The following is a 22,254-nucleotide window of genomic DNA, read 5'->3' as shown; positions in this document are numbered from 1 at the left end:
GATGTAGTTGTTGCTAAATGGGGCAACCTTTGACAAGCTCCAGAAGATGTTAATTACAGCTTTTGTCACAGAGATATGTATAACATTAAAATAGTGTATTCACTGTTACAGAGATGCCAACCTCTTGACACACAAAAAAAGACTGAGTATATCCTTTAAAAAAAAAAAAATCAGATTTTGACGAAAACTCGACACTACCACTGGCCCGTCAGCCCCGGGCCAGTAAAATTTCAGAAAAATGTTTGCTCTTTTATTAAAATTTAATTAGAAAATTGTAAAGCAAAGTTTTTTGGGGGTTGCGGGGGTTTACTTGTGCATATTTTTATGCGATTCCGCTTTTTTTATGGGTTAAAAAAGATGAAAAATCATATTTTAAGATCGCATTTCACTCTTATTATCGTACTAAAGACGATTTAATCGTACTGGTTGGCATCTCTGCTGTTAGACTAATCCTCTTGATTTTATGAGTCAGGTGTCAACATTCTTCAACCCTTCAGGACATATCTACAAAAATTAAATGTCAAAATTATTACCGGTACTCTCTTGTGGTGAAGAAGGCACTTATGACTCTTATTTGAAATTTATCTCTTTGAAATTACTCGCTCTACAAACGTCTAACAACTCTGCCCCCTACATGCTATTGCTACTGGATTGTTTTCATCTCACTTTTTCACACTGTACATGCTTTTTAGCACCTTTTCAAACACATCGATCTGTTAAATTTATATCCTATCCACCAAAATTACCATAGTAAATTTGCATTCAAATATACTACTTTTACTTCCTTTGTAAAATATATGCTGTTCAAAATATACAAAAGTTCAAAACAGTACTTAATATATACATAGCAAAAATAAGATATTCTGGCTTAAAGACTTAAACAAACCGATGGAGTACTTACTCCCATAAATAATACAATGATAGTACATGAGACTTATTATAGCTCTGTCAAATTGAATTTCGTTCTTAAAAGTGACTATTGATTCAATAAAATTTTACTTGGGTAAAGATAAAACTAAGGAAAATGGGGAATATAATATTTCATCCTTCATGATTATCATTAATAAGTATTCCTTTCAGTGATATAAAACCCCATTTTATACTTGATGTGAAAACCAACAACATAATCTCCATGCATTATTTGAAGTAGGAACCAACATGTTGGAACAAAAAAAATGAGTTGATGAAATTGGCAAAAATTGGCCTAGTACTGAAACTGTTTGATGTATTCATATAAGGAAAATATACTTAACACATTACTTTATGGTTTAATATGAACATCTGAAAAGAACAATGATGATTTTGATTCGACTGAATACACAATAAGCGAATACTACATATCTTATTATCCTACAGTAGATACATGACATAGCAGACTGATCTGTATCTAAATCTACACCCAAAAGCAAATCAAGTGAGGTGCTATGGCTCAGTGCATGAACAGTGGTCTCTTCACCGAGAAGTCTTGGTTCAAAACGAATTCAATGCGCTAGTGCCCTTTGGCGTTACCAAGTAGACTGGACTTGAAGCCGTCTGTCCCCTAGTTGCTTACTTACAAGCATACACATGCTTTCTTAGCAGCACAACAAACAAACCAATCAACTGTTACATATTCTGCAGATTCAGAAGACAAAGATACTCAAGATAATTGTATAAGGTGATAAATGGCCCCAAAAACAACATAAGTGCTGCAGCCAAGTTGCCAGTTTACATAATATACACAATGAAAGACCGTTGGCATCATATAAATATACATCTTTAAAATAAAATAAAACTGAGACAAAGTCTAGCAGTCAAATACAATTACAATCCATAATGTTACCATCTAGACACCCAACCTCAGGCTAACTGCAAACTCTCTTCAATCCACCTTAAACAATCCTTTCACCTAATCTTTTAAATTAGTCCATCACTATTATCAATTGAGTTCCATGCCTTACAGCACATACCGGAAGAACAGGTCGTAAGCACATTTTACTTGATGATAAGCATGTCTGCAATCTCGTTGGGCTATCATTTAATCATCGCTTAAAATTAATCTATAATTTGAGTTGTTAGTCAGCTTGATCTCGCCCTTATGCAAACACTTTGAATCTCTTGCACAGAAAAGAAGCTCTCCATCTACCTATCTACTCCAACCCTTATCTCATGCAATCCTCTTCCAATGCACCAGGGGGCATTTCACACTAAAACTTGTCATCAGTGACAAATGACAATTTTTGTTATCAGCTACTGAAATCCTTGCTTCTGATTGGTTATCAACAGATTTGTCACTGATTTTTGTCATTTGTCATTGAAAAAGGGTTTGTGAAATGGGCCGCAGTACTACAGCTGAACCTCATTATTTCTACACACAGCTTTTACTCAAAGGTATTAAATGGATACACTGAAATATAATCCTATTAGGGCTCAGAGACAGAACTATTCAAATACGGTAAGTCGGATCAGCAAGATGACATAGTTATAATGAGATTGACAAGACAATGTTCTTTATAATGATAGTTCATCAGAGACGTTATCTCTCTCCCTACCCTCATCTTATGCAATCCTCTCATGCAATCATCTTATGCGATCATCTTATGCAATCATCTTATGCAATCATCTGATGCGATCATCTTATGCGATCATCTTATGCAATCATCTAATGCGATCATCTTATGCAATCATCTTATGTAATCATCTTATGCGATCATCTTATGTGATCATCTTATGCGACCATCTTATGCGATCATCTTATGCAATCATCTTATGCGATCATCTTTCCTTGCACAAGGAACCCCCAGCTCTCCATCCATCGCAGAGATTCCACCTCCTCTTCAGTGAAGTCCTTGTTTCCATAACACATCGGCAAGAAGCTTTTGAAGACTACGAAGATGGATGTCAGCCAAACAACCAGAAGGCTGGTGAAGAGACTACGCTGAGCAGAAGTCCTACCATGAAAGATGGAATTAAAGAACTTTCAGAATTTTCACAAACAAATTTCTGATTTCGCTTGAATGTAACGAACGATAATATCAGCACAAGCTCTAAAATATCTTGAAAAACTAGCCCTTCATAAGAGACATATTAAATTTACTCAATGGTTAAACTTCAAAGAGGGTAAAATAAATTGGTTCAGGACAATCACCGCTCCCCCCCAATTATTATCAGGGTACACAGGGGGTGGGGGGGGGGGTGTAGAGGTAATTTTTGAGAGGGGAGTAATTGTCCTCGGGTTAGTTGTCCTTTTTTTTGGAAGGGGGGGGGGGAGGGGGTAATTGTCATAGGGGGAATTTTTCAGGGGTGGGGGGTAATTGTCCATGGGGGTAATTTTCAGGGAGGTGTGTGTGTGTGTAATTGGGTTTTTACAGACGTGTATCAATCAATTTCCTGACTATTCTTGTCTCCAAACTGTATACTTTTGTTCATTACAATGAGTAACTAATGGTATGACCATACCAACTATGTTTATAATATATTCATATCGAGAACAAACTATATTGTAATATTGTTTCAATAAGCTGCAGATATATTCCCTTCCCTTTTCCTTGTCTTTTGTAGTTAATTGCGAGTATCGGTTCATGTATCCCTGTAATCTCCCTTTCCCTGTTTTAGTGTGTATTTGTATTTTATAAACTTTACTTTAGTTAATTATGTCATTTTTAGTTTAAGGAGCCTATCCACAACAAGCTCTGCTTTTCCATAGCCTCCGCCACTTTATCTCTTAAGTTAAACTTAATGGACAATATTCTGAATAGTGTGTACCGGTATTGTACGACATGTATAAAATAATCATTTTCAATATGTTGTTACACTCTTTGTAAAATGAGATATTGTGGAAACCAATAAACTATCTATCTATCTATCAGATATGATTATTAACGTCTGGGGACCGACCTTTAAACGTCACCATCCGAAAGACATGACTCAGTTTCAAACCTGCGTCCTTGGGGGGCAATTTTCTTTGGGGTAATTTCCCCCCGGGTGGTGACTGTCCAGGGGGTAAATCCTTTGATTTTAATATAGAGGGTGGAACTGTCAGTTAAATTAAGCCTGGTTTACCTAGGCCTGCTTCTATAAATTGGGTCAGATTTGTATGATGGTGGACTTACTGCAAGACATGGAAGTAAACTATCTCAATTGTAGCAGCCAAAAGTAGGATCTTTGAGAGAAATGCTGGCAGGTAGTGGTGTAGAAAGAGGGTACGCTCCATCATAAAGTATGGAAAATAGTTGACAAACCATGACAGGAAGAGGGCGCCTGTCATGAAAAGACGAATCCATTCATCTGACAAGAAAACATGAAGTGGTTGAAAGAGAGTTTAGAGGTGGTATCGCTTGGTAGATACAGAGATCGACCTGGAAACAATGATTCCCGTTCATGAGCCAAGTCAATGCCCTACACACTGGTGGATGATGGGGGAGGGCACAAAAACTTACATTAATTACACAACAACAAAAGATTTGACCCCACTTATCAATTCTTGTTGAACTGAAAGCTCCTAAGATAAATGAGATATTTGTTTTTGTCCTTGCTATTCATATATCTATATTTCGTTGTGCCTCCTTACAAAATCCTGGATATGCCTCTGGCACTTAAGTTTGGATATGAAATCAATATTAAAAATTCTCACAGATTGAATGCTGTAGGTCTTTTGAAAGTTTAGAAACACATCCAGGTTTTTTCAAGACTCAATGGATAATTGGAGATATGTTCTGTAGCAAGACATTAATCAACATTTGTCTCTCTTGACCCGGGTGTAGTGGTTGCCTGGTTAGATTCATATTTCAAAATGCACAGTGCACTGGTATCTGAATTAAACAGGGATTATAATTTTAACTTTAATTTTAATTCATAAGTACTTAGAAAGTGCATACACACGTCTTATTATACAACTCAGTCTTAGTTCCTATCAAACGATTGGTCAATTGTGGTCATATGTGATTCATTTAATGAGACTATCCCATGTTTTCTCTTGAATGCGCAGCAGTGCCCGTAGAGGTTAGTGCGCCTATAATGTGTTGGCTAAAGAAAGTTTAAAACTTGGAATTTATTTGTCATCCATAATGACAAGAAACAATATTGACTTCGGAAATGAATTCTTTGTACATCAAATACTAATCATCTAGGAGTTTTGTTGTATAATACAAATGATGCAAGTTTTCATTTTTTCATGAAACGATCTATCTCCTCTCACTGAGTCTGTTTATGCACTTATGATACCATAGATGCATACAGCCGCTCCTCAAGTGTGGAAAGGTTGTATAATAAACACATTCGCATGCATCATTTGTTCATAAACAGAGCACATTATCATTGAATAGGTGGGTTGTAAAATAAGACCTACCTTTTGTGAGATCATTGCAAGCTCTCTGATGTCGTATGATGTAGATGACCATGACGACCAGATAAACAACAATCCCTAGATTAGCTGACCACCATGTGATCACGTTACCAAGGAGATGAATCTGAGCCTGATATTGAAAGGAATTTTTAAACAGAATGGTAATTAAAATGAGTGGAGTAAAGAGAAGGCCGAGTTCTGAAATGGATGAAAACGAATTAGGTCAGCTTTCTCATTCTCTTTCTGAAAAATACCATGGTAAAAATGTCGCCTGAAAAAGGAATTTTTAAAATACCATCATTTTCACAATATAACAAGATATGGCTGATATTTTGGGACATTAGTTGCCAAATGTGTGTGTAGTCCCATATACCCAGTTCTGTTTGCAGTGCATGTGTTTTTCTGCAAGAGTGAGTCAATTCTTTTCAAATTGATCATTCACAAAACTCACAAGATACATGTACATCAATGCTATATATATATATATATACTGCATTATCAATCATTCCCGATTACCTCCAGACAGTTTCTTTCACAATGTAATAACATGGCCAGTACTCTACTTTATTATTTAACCCAAAAGATGATTGTTTTGGTAGTCTCACCATCAAGGAGGGGAAGGTTCCTCCATGATCTCCATCGCCTCCCCCCCCCCCCCCCCCCCTTCCTCCTCCCCCTCTCCTCCATCCCCTCTATATCCCTGCTATCACAAAGTCTTAACAAATGTTAATATTCACTAAGTATTGTGTGATCAAAGCGTTTGTTGAAGATGAATAATGTAGGCAGATCTATGTTCAACAAGAGACTCTAAGTCAAATCAAAGAGTTACATGGCTCTGCAGATATGGGATATGAAACCATACATAATATTCCACAAAAAATGTAACAGGTATATTGCTTGCTAAACGCCAGAAGAGAGTTCATCTACAGCTAACGATCTGCTTTTCCGACCCTTTTACAGAGCGGTCATACCTTTTGTGCTACACAAAGATTCAATCAGTTTAATTTCGGCTATTACGAGTAGCGGGTTATTGATGTAAACAAATGTTCATGTACGTGTTACAGCTCATTTTATGTAATTTGTTATGTTATTACGAAAGAAAAAAGATGTCAGTCAGTCATTAAATAGTGTCTGACAGTTAAGTTTAGAAGGTAAACGGGTTTCCTTGCATAATTTGAATACTAGGACACTGCTAATGTTTAAATTTCACAGATAGGACATACATGACATATTCATAATTCCTGCAAAGTTCTACAGAATTTGATGTTTGCTGCAAAAGGGACATACATGTAGAGTAAAGGAAGGAGTATTTGGTCCGTTTGATGCATGGTAAAATCCCTTTAATAAAATACATTGCATAACAGCATATCACATACATACAATAACATGGCAGAGTCACTGGAGAACCACATTTACAATGGAAAATATATCCTTAAATATCACATTTTAGCGATGTAATCGGCGGTCCCGCTACCCGAATCTGAAAAATGGAATATCTTATGCGTGTCTGTAAGGAATATGGGTCCCATGAAATGAGCTGTATTTCAAGTATTTTTCAGATTTAGAGTCAGATTTTTAGACCATCAAAAGCTCAAAAGTTTCTCACCGCATGTATATTATCTTATCAGTCGGATACTATAGCGCAGTATCTCTGCATAGTTTAGATTCCAGTTTCTGATCACCGCACCCGCATGTGTAGTTTTTGGCCATGCGGGGGATTACATGCTCTGGCCGCACGTGCTATAGATCAGCGGGCAAACGCACGGCGCGCACTCCCTATTGACTTTGTACATGCGACCGAAAACTGCCTCGCTAGGCCGAAAACTACCGCCGAAACAGTGAAAATGGAAATCAATATTGCCATGGCAATTCATGATTTTTCTGGGATTCTTTTTTTGTTTGAATAAATCATAGTATTGGCTTCATGATTTGAACAAAAACATGATAATAAATAGGAAGTAAAGAGTCCAAAAATAGGATTTTGCTTTAGGGGGCCGAAAACCCCCTCCTTTACTCTAGTATCTTTAACATACGACATAAGATTTACATTTGTGGTTGTCTTCATCCAGTAGGCAATACCGCGTTCCATGAAGGGCCATCCCATTGGGTCCGATTGGTACTTGTGATCCTCTAGCAGATTCCTATTTGCTTCCAGCATCTTCAACTGTATTAACAACATGACACAAATCAATAATCATTAGCACTCAGATATGATTTGTAGAATACAAAATCCCTCCCCTCCAACCCCCCCCCCCCCCACAACCAAAACAACATGGATAAGAGTGCATCTCTGATATGCCTCTGCTTACATGTTAATACATTGATCAATGATCCTGTGACCTTTAACATCTGACCTCACAAACTCAAGTGCTTATCATTCAATGTTCTTAGTGGTTGTACATACATGTACTTGAGCCAAAACATTTATTATGACCTGTGACCTTGACCTCTTCCATCCAAAATCAGTTCATCATTGCATGCTGGTACATGCTCCATCTAAGTTTGGTTCGAATTGCTGTAATAATTTAGAACGTGGTAAGAAGGTCTTTTTCTGGTATTTTTTAACACTTTTAGGACCCTTGACCTTTGACCGAAGACTGATGAATGTACGGACGGACAGACAGACATCAGCCGAAACAATGCCTCTGGCACCACCTTAAGCATTGATAACTATTTTAGAAACGTGAACCCTTAGAATAGGTATCTATCAAAATATAACTACATAACAGTTTTCCACAGACCCTTTCACAAGTTATCTTGGTTAAGTATTTAACAGATTAGATATGAAAGGACCAGTTTAAACTATAAAAATATTATTTTTAACATAATTTCAAGTTTGATTCTGAATCATTTAAAACATGAACCAAGCACAAGTGTAAATAATATTTCCATTTATGTAGAAGAACATAAATTTGCAGAAGGAATTCAGCTTTAAAAATATTGCTTTTAACATCTTGCACAAGATACAAACTTGCACCCAAATCTTGAGAGAAGCCTGAAAAGAGAACAAACTCTACTTGTATTTTTGTTTCCTAACTAGATACAGGAGTAAGAATTATAATTTTTTTGTTTCTGAAGACATGTCTAAGACTCTAAACCAGAGTTACATCAAAATACCATACCCTTCCTGAGTTTAATGGGAAATAGAAAGAGAAGAGAGTTTTTACCTGTAATTCCCAGAATTTACTGAAGAAACTTAGCTCCTTTGTATCATCCCAGAAGTCATCTTCTTTGTCTGCAAATATCAATGTTATCACAATTAAATTTTAATCTGAGATTTAGTCCTCAAATCAGAAGGTAAAAGTACCGACTGTAAGCAACCCCCCCCCCCCCCCCCCCCCCCCACCGGCTGGATATAAATCCATTGCATTCCCAAGAAACTACACCACTAATTCAGTCCTGTCACATGTATTCATATCAAGCTTACTTTTTCTACTTGCTATGGCATATTCAATACAAAACAATATTATCAAACACTAACCAAGTAGAGCAGGGACAGAGGGGGCACAGTACTCCTTAACTTTACCGACAAGTGACAGAAAAAGGACAAAGAAAGTTGTTGGGATTATTCAGTCTGCCTTATTTTTTAATCCAACAATCTCTGACAAGTGGAAAAAAGTTATCAACACAAATAGAAAGAGGGGGGGGGGGGGATTCTTGGACTCGTTTACTTAAGGTATGGCATTGGCAATTGGCTTTTAAAGGAAGGGGGCGCAGGGCTGGTGAAGAAACAAGAAAGAAGAATTAAACAAGAGAAATCTGCCAATAGAGTAGAATGGTAACTAGTTAGGAGTAGAGTGTAACCTACCACTTGAATGTTTATTTTCCTCCACATTCCAGATGTTGGAGTCCTGATTCATGACACGATCTGTAGCAACTTCATGCTGGTAGAAACCCCAATCCGGGAGCTGTTGACCGGTCAACTAGAGGAGAATCACAGTCATGAATATTTATAAAAAATAGAAAATTACTTCCGGTACACAAGATATCAGAATTTAAAGAGATGATGCGATCCCTAGCAACTTCATACTGGTAGAAGCCCCAATATGGGAGCTGTTGACCGGTCACCTAGATGAGAATCACAGTCATGAATATAAAAAAAAAAACACCATTACTTCCGGTACACAAGATATCAGAATTTAGAGAGATGATGCGATCCCTAGCAACCTCATACTGGTAGAAACCCTAATCTGGGAGCTGTTGACCGGTCAACTAGAGGAGAATCACAGTCATGAATATTAAAAAAAATAACATTACTTCCGGTATACAAGATATCAGAATTTAGAGAGATGATGCCATCCCTAGCAACTTCATACTGGTACAAACCCTAATCTGGGAGCTGTTGACCGGTCAACTAGAGGAGAATCACAGTCATGAATATTTAAAAAAATACCATTACTTCCGGTACACATGATATCAGAATTTAGAGAGATGATGCCATCCCTAGCAACCTTATACTGGTAGAAACCCTAATCTGGGAGCTGTTGACTACTAGTACTTTGCCTGTATGACAAACAATGTAATGAAGATATTATTAATGTCAATTCCTGTCTGCAAGAAACCTAGACTTACAGCTGCTGACCTGTCCTGACTCGTTTATGAACCTGTTATATATTAAGGAACTAAAACTGAAACTTGGACTTGAACTGAAGATCAGGTTTTAAATTGATTAATCTCAATACTATTATCATCAAATACATTTTTTACTCCATTCAGGTCTTAAATAGTAAGGTATCTTTTCATATTTCAATGGTGGCCCCTTTTCATAAGCCCTGCTTTCTCCAGGGTCACCAAACCATCATTGTGTTATTCTAATTCTTGATGTAACTTATTTTGATTGTATATATATATAATGTAATGGTTGAACAAATAAATGAAATTGAAAAATCAAAAAAAAAATGAAACTAAGACCAAATTTTACATATACACACAGTTTTAGCATGTACCTACTGCTTATAATCAATGACAACTTTCAAGCGCAGTATAATTATCTTATGATTACCTTCATAGCTTGTGATGTATTGACATGAATCAGTCTGATGTGTGAATGGATCGCTTTCCATAAATTACCTTGGACATCCTTGTTCACTATTTCCTGTACAGAAAAAAGAAAAAACTTTACTGTATGAAACGCGTTATCAAAATTCTTAGAACGTATTCTCATAGAAATCTTGCCTACGATATCCAGAGACTGAAAATGATTTTTACAATTCTGTTTTTGTGGACTAGTCTAATGTTTGAATATGCATAGCTTCCCATACATCACACTTTGAATAATACCCTTGTTCACTACGGATAAACCCCTCCCCCCCCCCCCCCCACAAAAAAAAAAAAAAAAAAACCCACACCAAAATAATCTTTAGGCGAGGCGTCAAAAATAAATATACCAGCCAGCGGCAGCTAACTGCACTTGTGCGTCCTGGCTGCATTTTCTAAATTAGCTCAGCCGGCTACCGCTGGCGGTAGGACCCTCAATTAACTCATGATGTCATCATAATGGTCTCCGAACAAAAGCATGCGCCGGCTGCCGCCTTTCGAATGTAAACCGAGCCTCAGATCCCAGCCTGGCGCAAGCCGGCTGGGCTAATAAGTGAAAAATAATTGCCCCAGCCAGGCTTCGGCCGTAATTGCAGCCTCGATGCGCCAATACGTGAGGCGGCAGCCTGCTGGTATCGATATTTTTGACGCCTCGCCTTAGTAAAAATGAACCCTTTGATAATATGTTATTCTCAGCTTGGTGCATATATGTATATCCATAGAGAAGGTATTTTATCTAATAATAATAATAATATTGGATTCTTAAATAGCGCACGTATTGACCTTGCAAGGTCCTCATGGCGCTCCAACATTACCCGGCTTTGCTAGGCTGCCGATTTCGACTGTCGTCTCTTCTGACCCAGGTGTTCAACAGGTACCTGGCAGAAATTAGTTCATGAAAATGCAATATTTGCTGTTGATGAATGCTGAGTTAATAAAATCAAAACCTTCAAATATGAAAAATAAAAACTCTTACCACTCTCCATAAGTCTTGAGCAGGAAAGGAGATGTTGTAATCAATGTAACATGATACCTCCATGTATTGAGGTGACATTGGAGCACCTACATCATGACTGTAACATAAAGACAACACATTCATCAATCATCTGTAATTCAGACTCCTCTTTCAGTGACGTTACAGTGTTATCTTTTAATAAAAAATGTTATGATTTACACATACTGCATTAACAGAAAGAGCAAAAAGCACAGAAATGTTTTTGTTCATGAGTAAGAACCATTTTACAGAAAATATGTAAAAAAGTATCTAGATTGGCATCACAGAGTTGAATAAATGATTATTTTACTGCTCTAATTGCTCATTTTATGTTGAATATTATAACTCTAGTTGTGGAGATACCTGTTAAGTCGCCGCCCCGAGGTCCCATGAATCAACTGGATGATGTCACCATCTTTGACGGGTCTCTGAGGATTCTCCGTCGCGAATCCTTCTTCCTCAGGGTCTTTCACTATCCACCAATTATTAACATCCTACAAAATAAACGTTATATTAATACACTGAACATTTAAAGATAAAGGTGAGTTTGGTCATTCGATTGTATTGTGAAAGAAAAGGTGTGGAATGGATCAGAAAAAGTTGATCATGTAGCATGTAAGTATTGGTGTATACTGCAAAGTTCTGGAGTCATCAAAATCATAATAAATTTGGCCCAGTCTTGGTAAAGTAACAAGCACTGTACACAGAAAGATGTACATATATGGGACTACACAAATGGTGTCGGGGCTACTAACCTTGATTTCCTAATCTTTCTATGCTCATTACTCAGCCAGTATACATTTTCTACCAATCTTGTTTGGTAAATGACATTTATTTGTAATCTCGAACATTCAGTGTAAGTTTCATTTGATTCTGTGAGAATTAATTTTCTTTTTTTTACCAGAACTCACCTTTATCTTTAAGGCTCATTCAGATATGATGCAGTAAAAACTGTGACAGATTTTTTACAACATGACATGTACTATGCTTATGAAAAATGTGAAAATGTTAAGTCCTTTCTTGCATGTAGCTGTAATTCATTTACAAGTTTTAAAAATGCAATATTTTACTGCAGTTGGAGCTATACATCTAATGATACAAGTTCGTGCACCGGAAATCTCAAGCAGCCACCCACAGGATATTGCGTTATCAACTTTTATGTGGGCGGCACGGTAAAATGTGTCTCATGCTTTTATTCAAGATCCTAAAAATTTCATTGTGGGGCCCCTCATTAAAAAAAAGTTAGTGAAGAGTCATTACACAACTTTCACAAGCATGATTCTGGCATTTTTCTGTGTTAGTTTTACACGTGGGATCACATAATCTTTGTCTGCTCATGTGTGCATGTAGATTGTATCTCTAAACTGGATTATTATCTTCCTACCTCTTCCTTACTCTGCTTTTCAATCATATGCCCACACTACACACCCTCAAGAAGCACTTGAAGACTTATTTATTTCACTAATACACCAGTTTACGGTTACATCAGTGCACATGCGCAGACAGGCTGACCTCGGGTCATTGGCTTTGAAACAAAGCCAATGACCTGAGGTCAGTGGTATTTATGCGTAAATTAAGATTGCGCCCATGCAAATGATGATGTGTGCACACAACGCAACGCGCAGGCAGTGATGTCATCACAATTTGCATGGGCGCAATCTTAATTTACGCATAAATCCTTGTTTACTCGCCAATTAAAATGGCGCCCCTAACCGTAAACTAGTGTATTGTCCCACCTTTATACCATGTAAAGTACTGTGAAACCAGTTGTGTGAGAGCACTATATAAATGAAAATATTATTATTATTATTACCTTGAATGTATAGCATGTGACCTGCTGCTGTATGCTGCTCCCCCTTCTTTCCGAGTATCTCAATGGGTAAAGATGGGGATGAGAGTGGAGCCAGCAAACAGTGCTGTGTGTATGCCGGAGAGTGATCTGTTGATCAGAGAGCACAATTCAAAAATAATGAAAATATTAACTGAATATGAATAGCTGATATCACAACTGCATGTGCAGTTCAAACTTTGTATTTATAGTAGGAGAAAATGGTTAGAACTCATTATTATTCCTCACACCAGAACCAACATGTGTGACTGTGGCATGCATGAAGAAGAAGAAGAAGAAGAAGAAGAAGAAGAAGAAGAAGAAGAAGAAGAAGAAGAAGAAGAAGAAGAAGAAGAAGAAGAAGAAGAAGAAGAAGAAAAAAAAGGAGGAAGAGAAGGAGGAGGAAGAAAAGGAGGAGGAAGAAAAGGAGGAGGAAGAAGAGGAGGAGGAGGAGAAAGAGAAGAAGGACAAGAAGGATAAGAAACGATAATACAAACCAGTTATGAATTTACCTGTGAACCATAGGCTATGTTCTTTGGTTGACCCTGAGTGACCTTTGCTAGGCCTCCTTCCAGTGAAGCTTGGAATGCACTGGACATCCGTCCATCATGAGGACCACTCCGATACAACACAGTCAGGTGGATGTAGAAGAAGGATAGGTATAGCACCACAGGCACAATGATGAGTAGTACTGCTCTTGCTAACATCTCTTTGAATAGGTGGGACTAAACAAAATAAATGCATTTACATACCTACACATGTATGCATACCAACATGTCGCAAAGCAAATTTTTCCAGTTCTCAATGTCTTATCTGTTGAAATGTCATCAAATCATACATCCATGATACTGCCTTGATTATGTAAGACATGCTACCAATCAAGCTGCAGGTTGTGTATCTCTCTCCTATGACAAGTACAATTTTAACTGGAACTAAATTGACATCTCTCTATTCTTAATCTTATTACAGCTAACCTGTATATTATACCCATTTTCTCCCCAGTCTACTGTTATGGGTTTCCCAGATATGATTCAGGGGTAAAGATGCTGAATATATTACGTGCATTAATCAGATGAGCTATATGTAATTCAAAGTTTGCCATAGATCTATCGAATACACAGGAGTATTCAAGGGTAAATGATGCATTCATTTGTGTATGGACTCCTGAGAAATTATTCCGAATTTAGCCACTTTAGAAACCCATTGGATACTGAAGAAATGTGCATTTCCAATACGATTGACCCCAGGTCATCTAGGGCCCCCGGCCCCCCCCCCCAATTCCGGGGTCGGAATGACTGCATGCGTGTTACCAAAATGTCCGGTAAAGGGGTACTTTTCGTGCGACAAAGTCCGGCCCGAGAATTGTAAAAAAAGGGGTGTATTTGACTTTTCACCCGGAGATTTCTTTAAAAAGGGGGTGTTTTTCTTTTTTTCTCTCATGTCTTTGGACTCCTGAGAAATTATTCTGAATTTAGGGGGGTACATTGAGCATTTTTCCGTATTTAGGGGGGTCTCCAAGGCAGGAAAAGCCCGCAAAAAGCCCGCGAAAGGGGGGTTCGGAAATGTTGGCAGTCCTCAGATAGGGGGTGCTTTCAAAAAGAGAGAACGAGCAAACGCGTACCCTAAATAACACTGAGTGGGGGGGGCCGGGCAAGGGCCTAAGGCCATTGCAAATCCTATGATCCGACTGTAAAATGAAGCAAAATCGTTCTCCATAGACATTACACACAATCCCTATACTTTGTATGGGAATTAGTTTTGGAGGAAAAGATCTGGCAGGTGATTGAAAGGCCTAGTGTCTCAAACGGAATGCCAGGTATTGAAGTCGAGTTTATACGTTTTTGCTAAACACAAGCTATGTTTTTAGGTGTTGGTGCACGTTAAATGAAATACAGAGTAGCAGAAGATTCTTGCTAGTCACATTCAGGATCTCTGTAAGTTACAATCTACAGGTGCATGTCTATTTCTGACTGTCTATATCTAGTTTTATAGCAATTTCTTCCAGTATCGAGTTGAAGCAGGTCGTAAGGTGTGCTGTGGCCTGTAGTATAAAAAGGGTTAATTCTTACATTTGAGACGCCTCTGTCACCAACCATAGTCCAGTAATCAGCTGTAATAACACCAAGGATGACAACTGATGTAAACAAACCAGAATACTTCACACTGAAAGAGAAAACATTAAGAAAAGATGTGGATTCATTACATGTATGTTCTATGAACCAGCAATTACTAGGCCGAGAGTCATCATGGTTTTCCTTTAAAATAGGGCCGGAGGGCTGAAACTGGTCGGCTCTGAAGCACTCATAAATTTACTTGTGAGATAACAGTTACAGACTTTGTGTTGAATTTGTACATACTTGTACTTTACACCTGGATGAGCAGGTCAGAAAGTTGGAATATTTCATGCCACAATTTATTAATCAATAAATGATTATAAGCATATTGGCATTTAAGACTACTACCAGGGTATCTATCAATTTTTGTATTTGATTTATCAGCCAAGTTCAATGTTACATAAATTCAAAAAGTAGAATAATATTATAAAATGAAATCAATAAAATAATATACAGTAGGCTTGCGGTTGCACCATGTGAGAGAGGGGAGGATTTATTTCTCGAGTGTGTGTAGTCCTGAAAAGGACTGTTGGTAGTCTTGAAAAAGACTGTATAGTTCAAAGAAGAAACTATAGCGCCGATTGGAGAGGATGGGTGGTAGGAGTGGCTCCCAGTGGTTCTCAGACAAACAAGGGAAACGCTCTCGGCGGTCTCGCCTGCATAACACAATTCAATATGATAAACCAGAACGTCAATGACGTAGCGCTCATCCGCAGCTCACAACAACAAATATCGTAAATTTTATGTGGTACACTTTTGAACTGGTCAAAAAATAGAAATTTGATGCCCTGGAAGGGACATAATTTCATTTCATTTGCATAAAGTACCATAAATAATCAATGCAGCAAAATCTCACAATTCTGTGTAGAAGTTTATTGTTCCAAATTTAGCTCTACCAGATAAGGCAAAATCGGTCAAGAAATGAGGGAAAAGAAGCAATTTTTGTTATTTTTGGAATAAATTTGCATAAATTACCATAATTAATAAATGGAGAACAATTTCAAAATTCTGTGTAGAAGTTTAGTGTACCAAATTTAGCTCTACGATATAAAGCAAACCAAATCAAAATCGGTCGAGAAATGAAGGAGAAGAAGCCTTTTTTGTGATTTCGAATAAATTTGCATAAATTAGCATAGATAATGAATTTCACGATTCTGTGTAGAAATTTTAAATCCCCTCCTAGCCCTATCATATGAAACAATCAGAATCAAAATCGGTTGAAAAATAACGAAGAAGAAGCATTTTGAAAATCTTAATGTTGATGCCACAACAAAGTCTAAGTTTGTTGACCTTAAATGGCCTTTGACCTTAACTTAGTGACCTGAAATTCTACTCACATGATTGGGGAGACTTGATAACCCTATAGTCCAAGTTTCATTGACTAAGAACTTATACTTTCAAAATTATATCAAAAATTCAAAAACTTAACCTTAGGTTAAGTTTTCGATGATGATGCTACAACATAGTCCAAGTCTGTTGACCTGAAATGACCTTTGACCTTGACTTTGTGATCTGAAATTCTACTCACATGATTGGGGATACTTGATTACCCTATAGTCAAAGTTTCATTGACTAAGAACTTATACTTTAAAAATTATACCAAAAATTCAAAAACTTAACCTTAGGTTAAGTTTTTGATGTTGACGCCGTCGCCGTCGCCGTCGCCGTCACCGGAAAAGCGGCGCCTATGTCTCGCTTTTTGCTACGCAGGCGAGACAATATCAAAACTGTAAGCATGCGTGACCAAGAAAATGTGTATAATTAAAAAAAAAATAAAGACTGGTGCCGCATTTTGGGGTTAGAAACGTCCATTAAGGGCCATTTTCAGGAAAAAGGGTATACATTTTCAAAATGATGCAAAATCCTGCTGTACGCGGGGGGAAAAGGGTTAAGGGTTATTTTTCTAGCCCTCAGGGCCATACCGGGAAAAAAGGGGTAATAATTTGTTGTGTTTCCTGCCCTCGTGTTTGCTCATGTAGACAACGGCCCAAGAGGTAGCTTATCTTGGCAAGTCTGTTTGAAACGATCTTAAGATCTTCAGTAGATCAAGACAGATGCCCACGATACCGACAAGTCTAACGCCTACAGCATCTGGCCGCACAGCAGACGTGACTTAGACCTCTTCATCGCCCACATCAACCAGCATCACCCGAGCATCAAATTCACAATTGAGACCGAGCAAAACAAAAGAATCAATAAATTCACTACAATGAGACAAGTAATTTGTGTAATACCTTATAGTACATGAGAGGAAGACTCCCAAGCATGTTAGCCATATCCACCACTGAATACTAAATGGCCTGAAAAAAATAAAAATAAACAATCAAACATATCAGAGAGCTTTTAAAGACATGTGTATAGCATGGAAATATCCTCATTATTTGGATCCAAAACCTGAATATGCTCAGGTTATATCATTCGATCATTGATTTTAGCAAAACCAAAAGGTTAGGTTTTAGGGTCAGGTAGAGTGTTTGGACAAGGTATAACATTAATCAATTCAATAAGTATAGGATATTGACGGCAGAGCACTGGTCATCAGAGCATGAATCATAAAAACCTTGGATCATTGCAAGGAAAACGCGCTACAGTATATCAAATATCTTTTGGATTGGATTTGGATTGGATCATTTTATAAATGAACATTTAAACCAAGAGCAGCGTTCTTGCCAGTAAATAACACACTTGGTGCTCATACCAAGGGTATAGTATTCAAGAAAAAATATATACAAAGGGAAAATCCCCCCCCCCCCTCCACCCTCACTCTTTTCCTGGGTAGTGCGACAACAGATTTCACTCAATTTGGACCAATGATAAACTTTGCAAGAAGTCTTACTTACTTATCCTGTACTTGTCTGAATCTCAGAAGAGCTAGAAAAGACAGCAGGATGAAACACAGCAATATGGTATCCAACAAGATGAATCGAGACTGAGTCAACAAAGAATTATCTATATATGAGGACAAGAAAGAAAAAAAAATGTTACTTTTGGTACAATGTACATTGTATGGCACTTTTGAATATATACACATGCAGTACAAGAATGCTTTTAATAGTACACTCATATGCAGGTTGAAACCAAATTCATGAAAACCAAACATAATAAAGAGGGATTTCAAAATAAGAGATACCTTATGCAATTTTTTTTTCTCCTGCTTTTATTAATACCAGCTAATTATCAGGATGAACTCCCCTTCCATGATATTGTACATACCAGTACTAATATAGATATAGATATCGCGAAAAACAAAAAAGTGGGAGGGACGGACTGACAATCGAAAACATTATGCCTCCAGTGAACAGAGGCATAAAAAGCTACTACACACCTATAACTATTTCAGAGCTGTAGGTGATTTAAACTACCCCAAATTCTGATATTTTATTAAAAGAGAAAAGCTTTTATTTCTTCTTCAAATCAAAACTGGTTCATAAATTTTGAAGAAAAATACTGTGATGTCTGCTTCAGCAACTATCAGCATAGAAAGGCCACATCATTTCCCTTAAACAGTGGTTCTCATTGAAACCTTTATCAATAAAGTAACATTTAAATAAAGAACACCTGGTTCTAAAAACTATATTTTTTGTCTCCTTAAAACTCTGTTCAAATATGCCGTATCAAACCACCATGGTTTTTTAATTACATGTATGATGTAAAGTGTAACAAGCTTCACATTCATACACATAGCTAAGTGAATACACGTAGAAACTTTGCTGCACACAGCTGTCACTTATTTATACTTCATAAGAACCCACTGTGGTTTATCACGTCATTTCTGAATGAGGCTTTTGAGCATAGAGTATTTTCCAGGCCCCCCACTCCGGGGTTGGAGGGACCGCATTCGTGTTCCCAAAATCTCTGGTAAAGGGGTACTTAGTTTCACGCAACAAGGTCCGGCCCGTATTGACTTTACACACCGGACTTGGGGGGGGGGGGTGCATTCAAAGGGAGGGAAAACACATACGCGTATCCTAAATACATGTAGCACTGGGTTGGGGGGGGGGGCGTGCATACTTTACAGCGCCGTGATAAGAACTTGCTTGACTCACCACACACAACAAGGAAAGCTCCTACAGCTGCTGTCCATTGGCTGAATCCCATACCTTCCAAGATGTAGAATGTGAGAGGGGTAAGCAGAGACCCACAGAGGGCTGGTAGGAAGCGCAAATGCCATATCGGAACTTCGCATGGGTATTCTAGAATTGAGAACAAAAAGTAAACTGTTGGAAGGCAGATTTTGTCCTTTAGCATTACCACCATATAATAAATGTAATTAGTTTTATATGCAGTAGGTGCCCTAGACCTTCCTGAACAGGTACTGAAGACCCTTACTCATAACACATGTCGAGTCTGAAGCAGTCCACCACATTCTTAGAAATTCCCCATTTTCAAGGCCAGCTAAACTTGTCAAAAGAGTACAAGGTGTAACCACATTTCTTGAATAGAGGTAAATACAGCAATATTTAGGCAGTTAAGTTAAGTTAGGCAATTAAACGACTGAAATATACATTCTTATGTACTGTATCATAGGGCGATGTGAGGTAAAATATGGCTCGCAGGTCCTGATACAATGTAAATGTTCCTGCTGTAGTGTCCATAACGCTTGATACATGTATAACTAAACATGTATGTATTTACCACTCCTGGCATCAGAAGTAAATACTGTATGGATACAGTATATATGTTTACCAGTAGTTATCAAGTTTTATTTTGACACACCACACAGTGCACACACTGATGTTATGGGACACTACAATAATCAAAATATCAGCTGTGGCATTAGGATATTAAGGGTGTTTAATCAGAATTTTTGGTGGTGTAAAGTTTGAAAAGGTAATCGGCTGGAAAAAATTGCGCTAATTTAAAAAATATCAGTCTCATTGACACTTTTGAATATTCACATTTGGAAGACTTTGCCACTTTTTGTCCAAAAGTCATTATTATGGTCACTTTTGGGGCAATTTTTGTAATGTTAGTGTCCACTTTTTTGACGAGGATAGTTAGGTACCTTTCGAGAATATAAGCCCTAGGCTACAAACCTTGACCAATCTTTTCAAAAGAGAAGTCTCCTTGAAAGCCCGCCAAGTAGCCCACAGAGGCTATGAGCAGCTTGCCTAGGGGCGGGTGCACATCAAAGAAGAACATCCCTTTGAGGTAGAAGCTTGTGAACAGACCAAAATGAGTCTCGTCAAACCTGGAGTGTGTCAAGAATAATAATCGTTTCACGGAAATGTGTCCCATACAACATACTAATAGATTATTTTTCATATTAAAAAAAATAAATAAATAAATAACCACTTGATACCAATATTCCCAACATTTTCATCTTGTATCAGTTTATTAATATTTAAAAAAAAATCAATTGACAGTACGCTAGAAATATTCTTAGTGTGTCTTCTACGACACACTAGGACAAAGAGTGGCACATTTACAAAGTTTTTTAGTGACTCTCAAATAGTTCTGTATTCTTTTTTATTGGAAAAAATACTGTTTTATTTCACCATTTTCCTTCATAAGGTGGTGTATCTTTTTACACCAGGACTATTCTGACTAAAAGGAACATGAGAGCCTGAGAGGACAACATTTTTTCATGATGCATTTATAGAATCAGACCTGCCTCTGGACTGGAGTAAGTGGTCTCATATAGACTCTATTTTTAAATTTTGTTGACTGTAAGAAAACTCAGATAAGATTCAACCGGCGAAGAGAAAGTACGCACTACCGCGCATGCGTACTTTCTCTTCGCCATGTTGACTCGACAATGGAAGAATCGTCGGGGTAGGACGAAGAATCACCCCCTTTTTCCCATCGAAGACTTCTTAAAATTATAATTTCAAGTTCCCGGATAGATGCCCAGAGGAGTCAAGCAACCTAGTAAGTCAAAATTGTAATTACTCCCTTTGCATATTTTGAGATGATGTCGCCCAACCCGCTGTTAGTGTAAAATGTTTTTTGATGCACCACCCGAAGCTCCGACGCTTTCGGAGCTTCTCGGAGTTAGGAAAACATAGACTATGACACGTTTCACTTTCTATAAATCATGAGCTTTCATTTGACATACGTCTTTTTTTAATCAATGTCTAGAGGGGTCTACTTTAAAGAATTCCCCATAACCAGACAGTTATTTTTGTCTCTGCAAGGTTTATCTTTAATGCCAATAATGCCTGGCAGAAATCCGACATGGATCCCACAATTCTAGGCACAACAAAACAAAATCAAATTTGGAAAAATTAGACGTCAATTAGTTTAATAATAAATACTTACACAACTCCCCTCGGTTCTTCTAGCCTCCAAAATCGTGTAACAAAAGACACGAACGTAAGAACTGCAATCAAAGCATTGATATTCAATGTGAAAACGAATGACGATGGTGACGCTACTAAATTTCCCCACTTCCCTACACCTGTAAGACTTTCAGCCGTAACTGCCGGGGACGATTCATCTTTGGTCTGCTGATCCCCACTCACTCGAAGTTCCCCAGCGTTTTCCTCCTGTTTCACCCGTTTTCGGACTTTGTTTTCATTGTTTCCAGGCATTTTCAAGGTGTATAGGCCCTAGTACTGTAATGGAGATTTCGTCAAACGAAATCTTTAAAAGTAATATCTGCCTTAGAACTAACTGCAGTTTTGACCTGAAGAAGATGAAAATCTTCGTGCGTGCCGTTGATATTGTGTGTGTGTGTGGAATGATCGGACGTATATGTTACGGTACACATAACACGCGCATACAGTATACGTAAACTCTGCTTGTTATGATAAGGGTATACAAGACTAGGCGTTGTGGCGTTGTGGCGTGCGCCTGTAATCCAGCTAACAGTGGAAGTTACAAACTGATTCAGCCGAGAACGCAGGTTCGAAACTGAGTCACGTCTTTCGGATGGTGACGTTAAAAGTCGGTCCCCAGACGTAAATAATCATATCTGATTGATACACGTCTGCATGTAAAAACCCAAATACACACA

At 37.8% G+C, this 22,254-nt stretch overlaps 1 protein-coding gene across 2 annotated transcripts; it reads right to left on the bottom strand.

Moving 5' to 3' along the window:
* Positions 1-228: 228 nt before the first annotated feature.
* Positions 229-21,994, bottom strand: LOC588991 (protein O-mannosyl-transferase 1). Of its 2 annotated transcripts, XM_788649.5 has the most exons (17): positions 21,558-21,993; positions 20,333-20,487; positions 19,343-19,489; positions 18,137-18,245; positions 17,531-17,596; positions 15,252-15,345; positions 13,695-13,907; positions 13,168-13,293; positions 11,718-11,848; positions 11,337-11,433; positions 10,326-10,418; positions 9,132-9,246; positions 8,491-8,558; positions 7,371-7,487; positions 5,327-5,453; positions 4,092-4,266; positions 229-2,930 (listed from the first exon to the last, which is right to left on the bottom strand). In XM_788649.5, the coding sequence occupies exons 1-17, from the start codon at positions 21,827-21,829 to the stop codon at positions 2,747-2,749; spliced, it is 2,289 nt and encodes a 762-aa protein (XP_793742.4). In that variant the 5' UTR covers positions 21,830-21,993; the 3' UTR covers positions 229-2,746. The 2 variants fall into 2 exon arrangements, with proteins under 2 accessions (XP_793742.4, XP_030853318.1); XM_030997458.1 differs by lacking the exon at positions 4,092-4,266 and having other exon boundaries at positions 2,765-2,930; positions 21,558-21,994.
* Positions 21,995-22,254: the final 260 nt, after the last annotated feature.

Source organism: Strongylocentrotus purpuratus, unplaced genomic scaffold (genome assembly GCF_000002235.5).
Source record: "Strongylocentrotus purpuratus isolate Spur 01 unplaced genomic scaffold, Spur_5.0 spur5_scaffold_4, whole genome shotgun sequence".
In the NCBI taxonomy this organism is placed as follows: Eukaryota; Metazoa; Echinodermata; class Echinoidea; order Camarodonta; family Strongylocentrotidae; genus Strongylocentrotus; species Strongylocentrotus purpuratus.
This window is presented reverse-complemented; position numbering and strand designations above follow the sequence as displayed.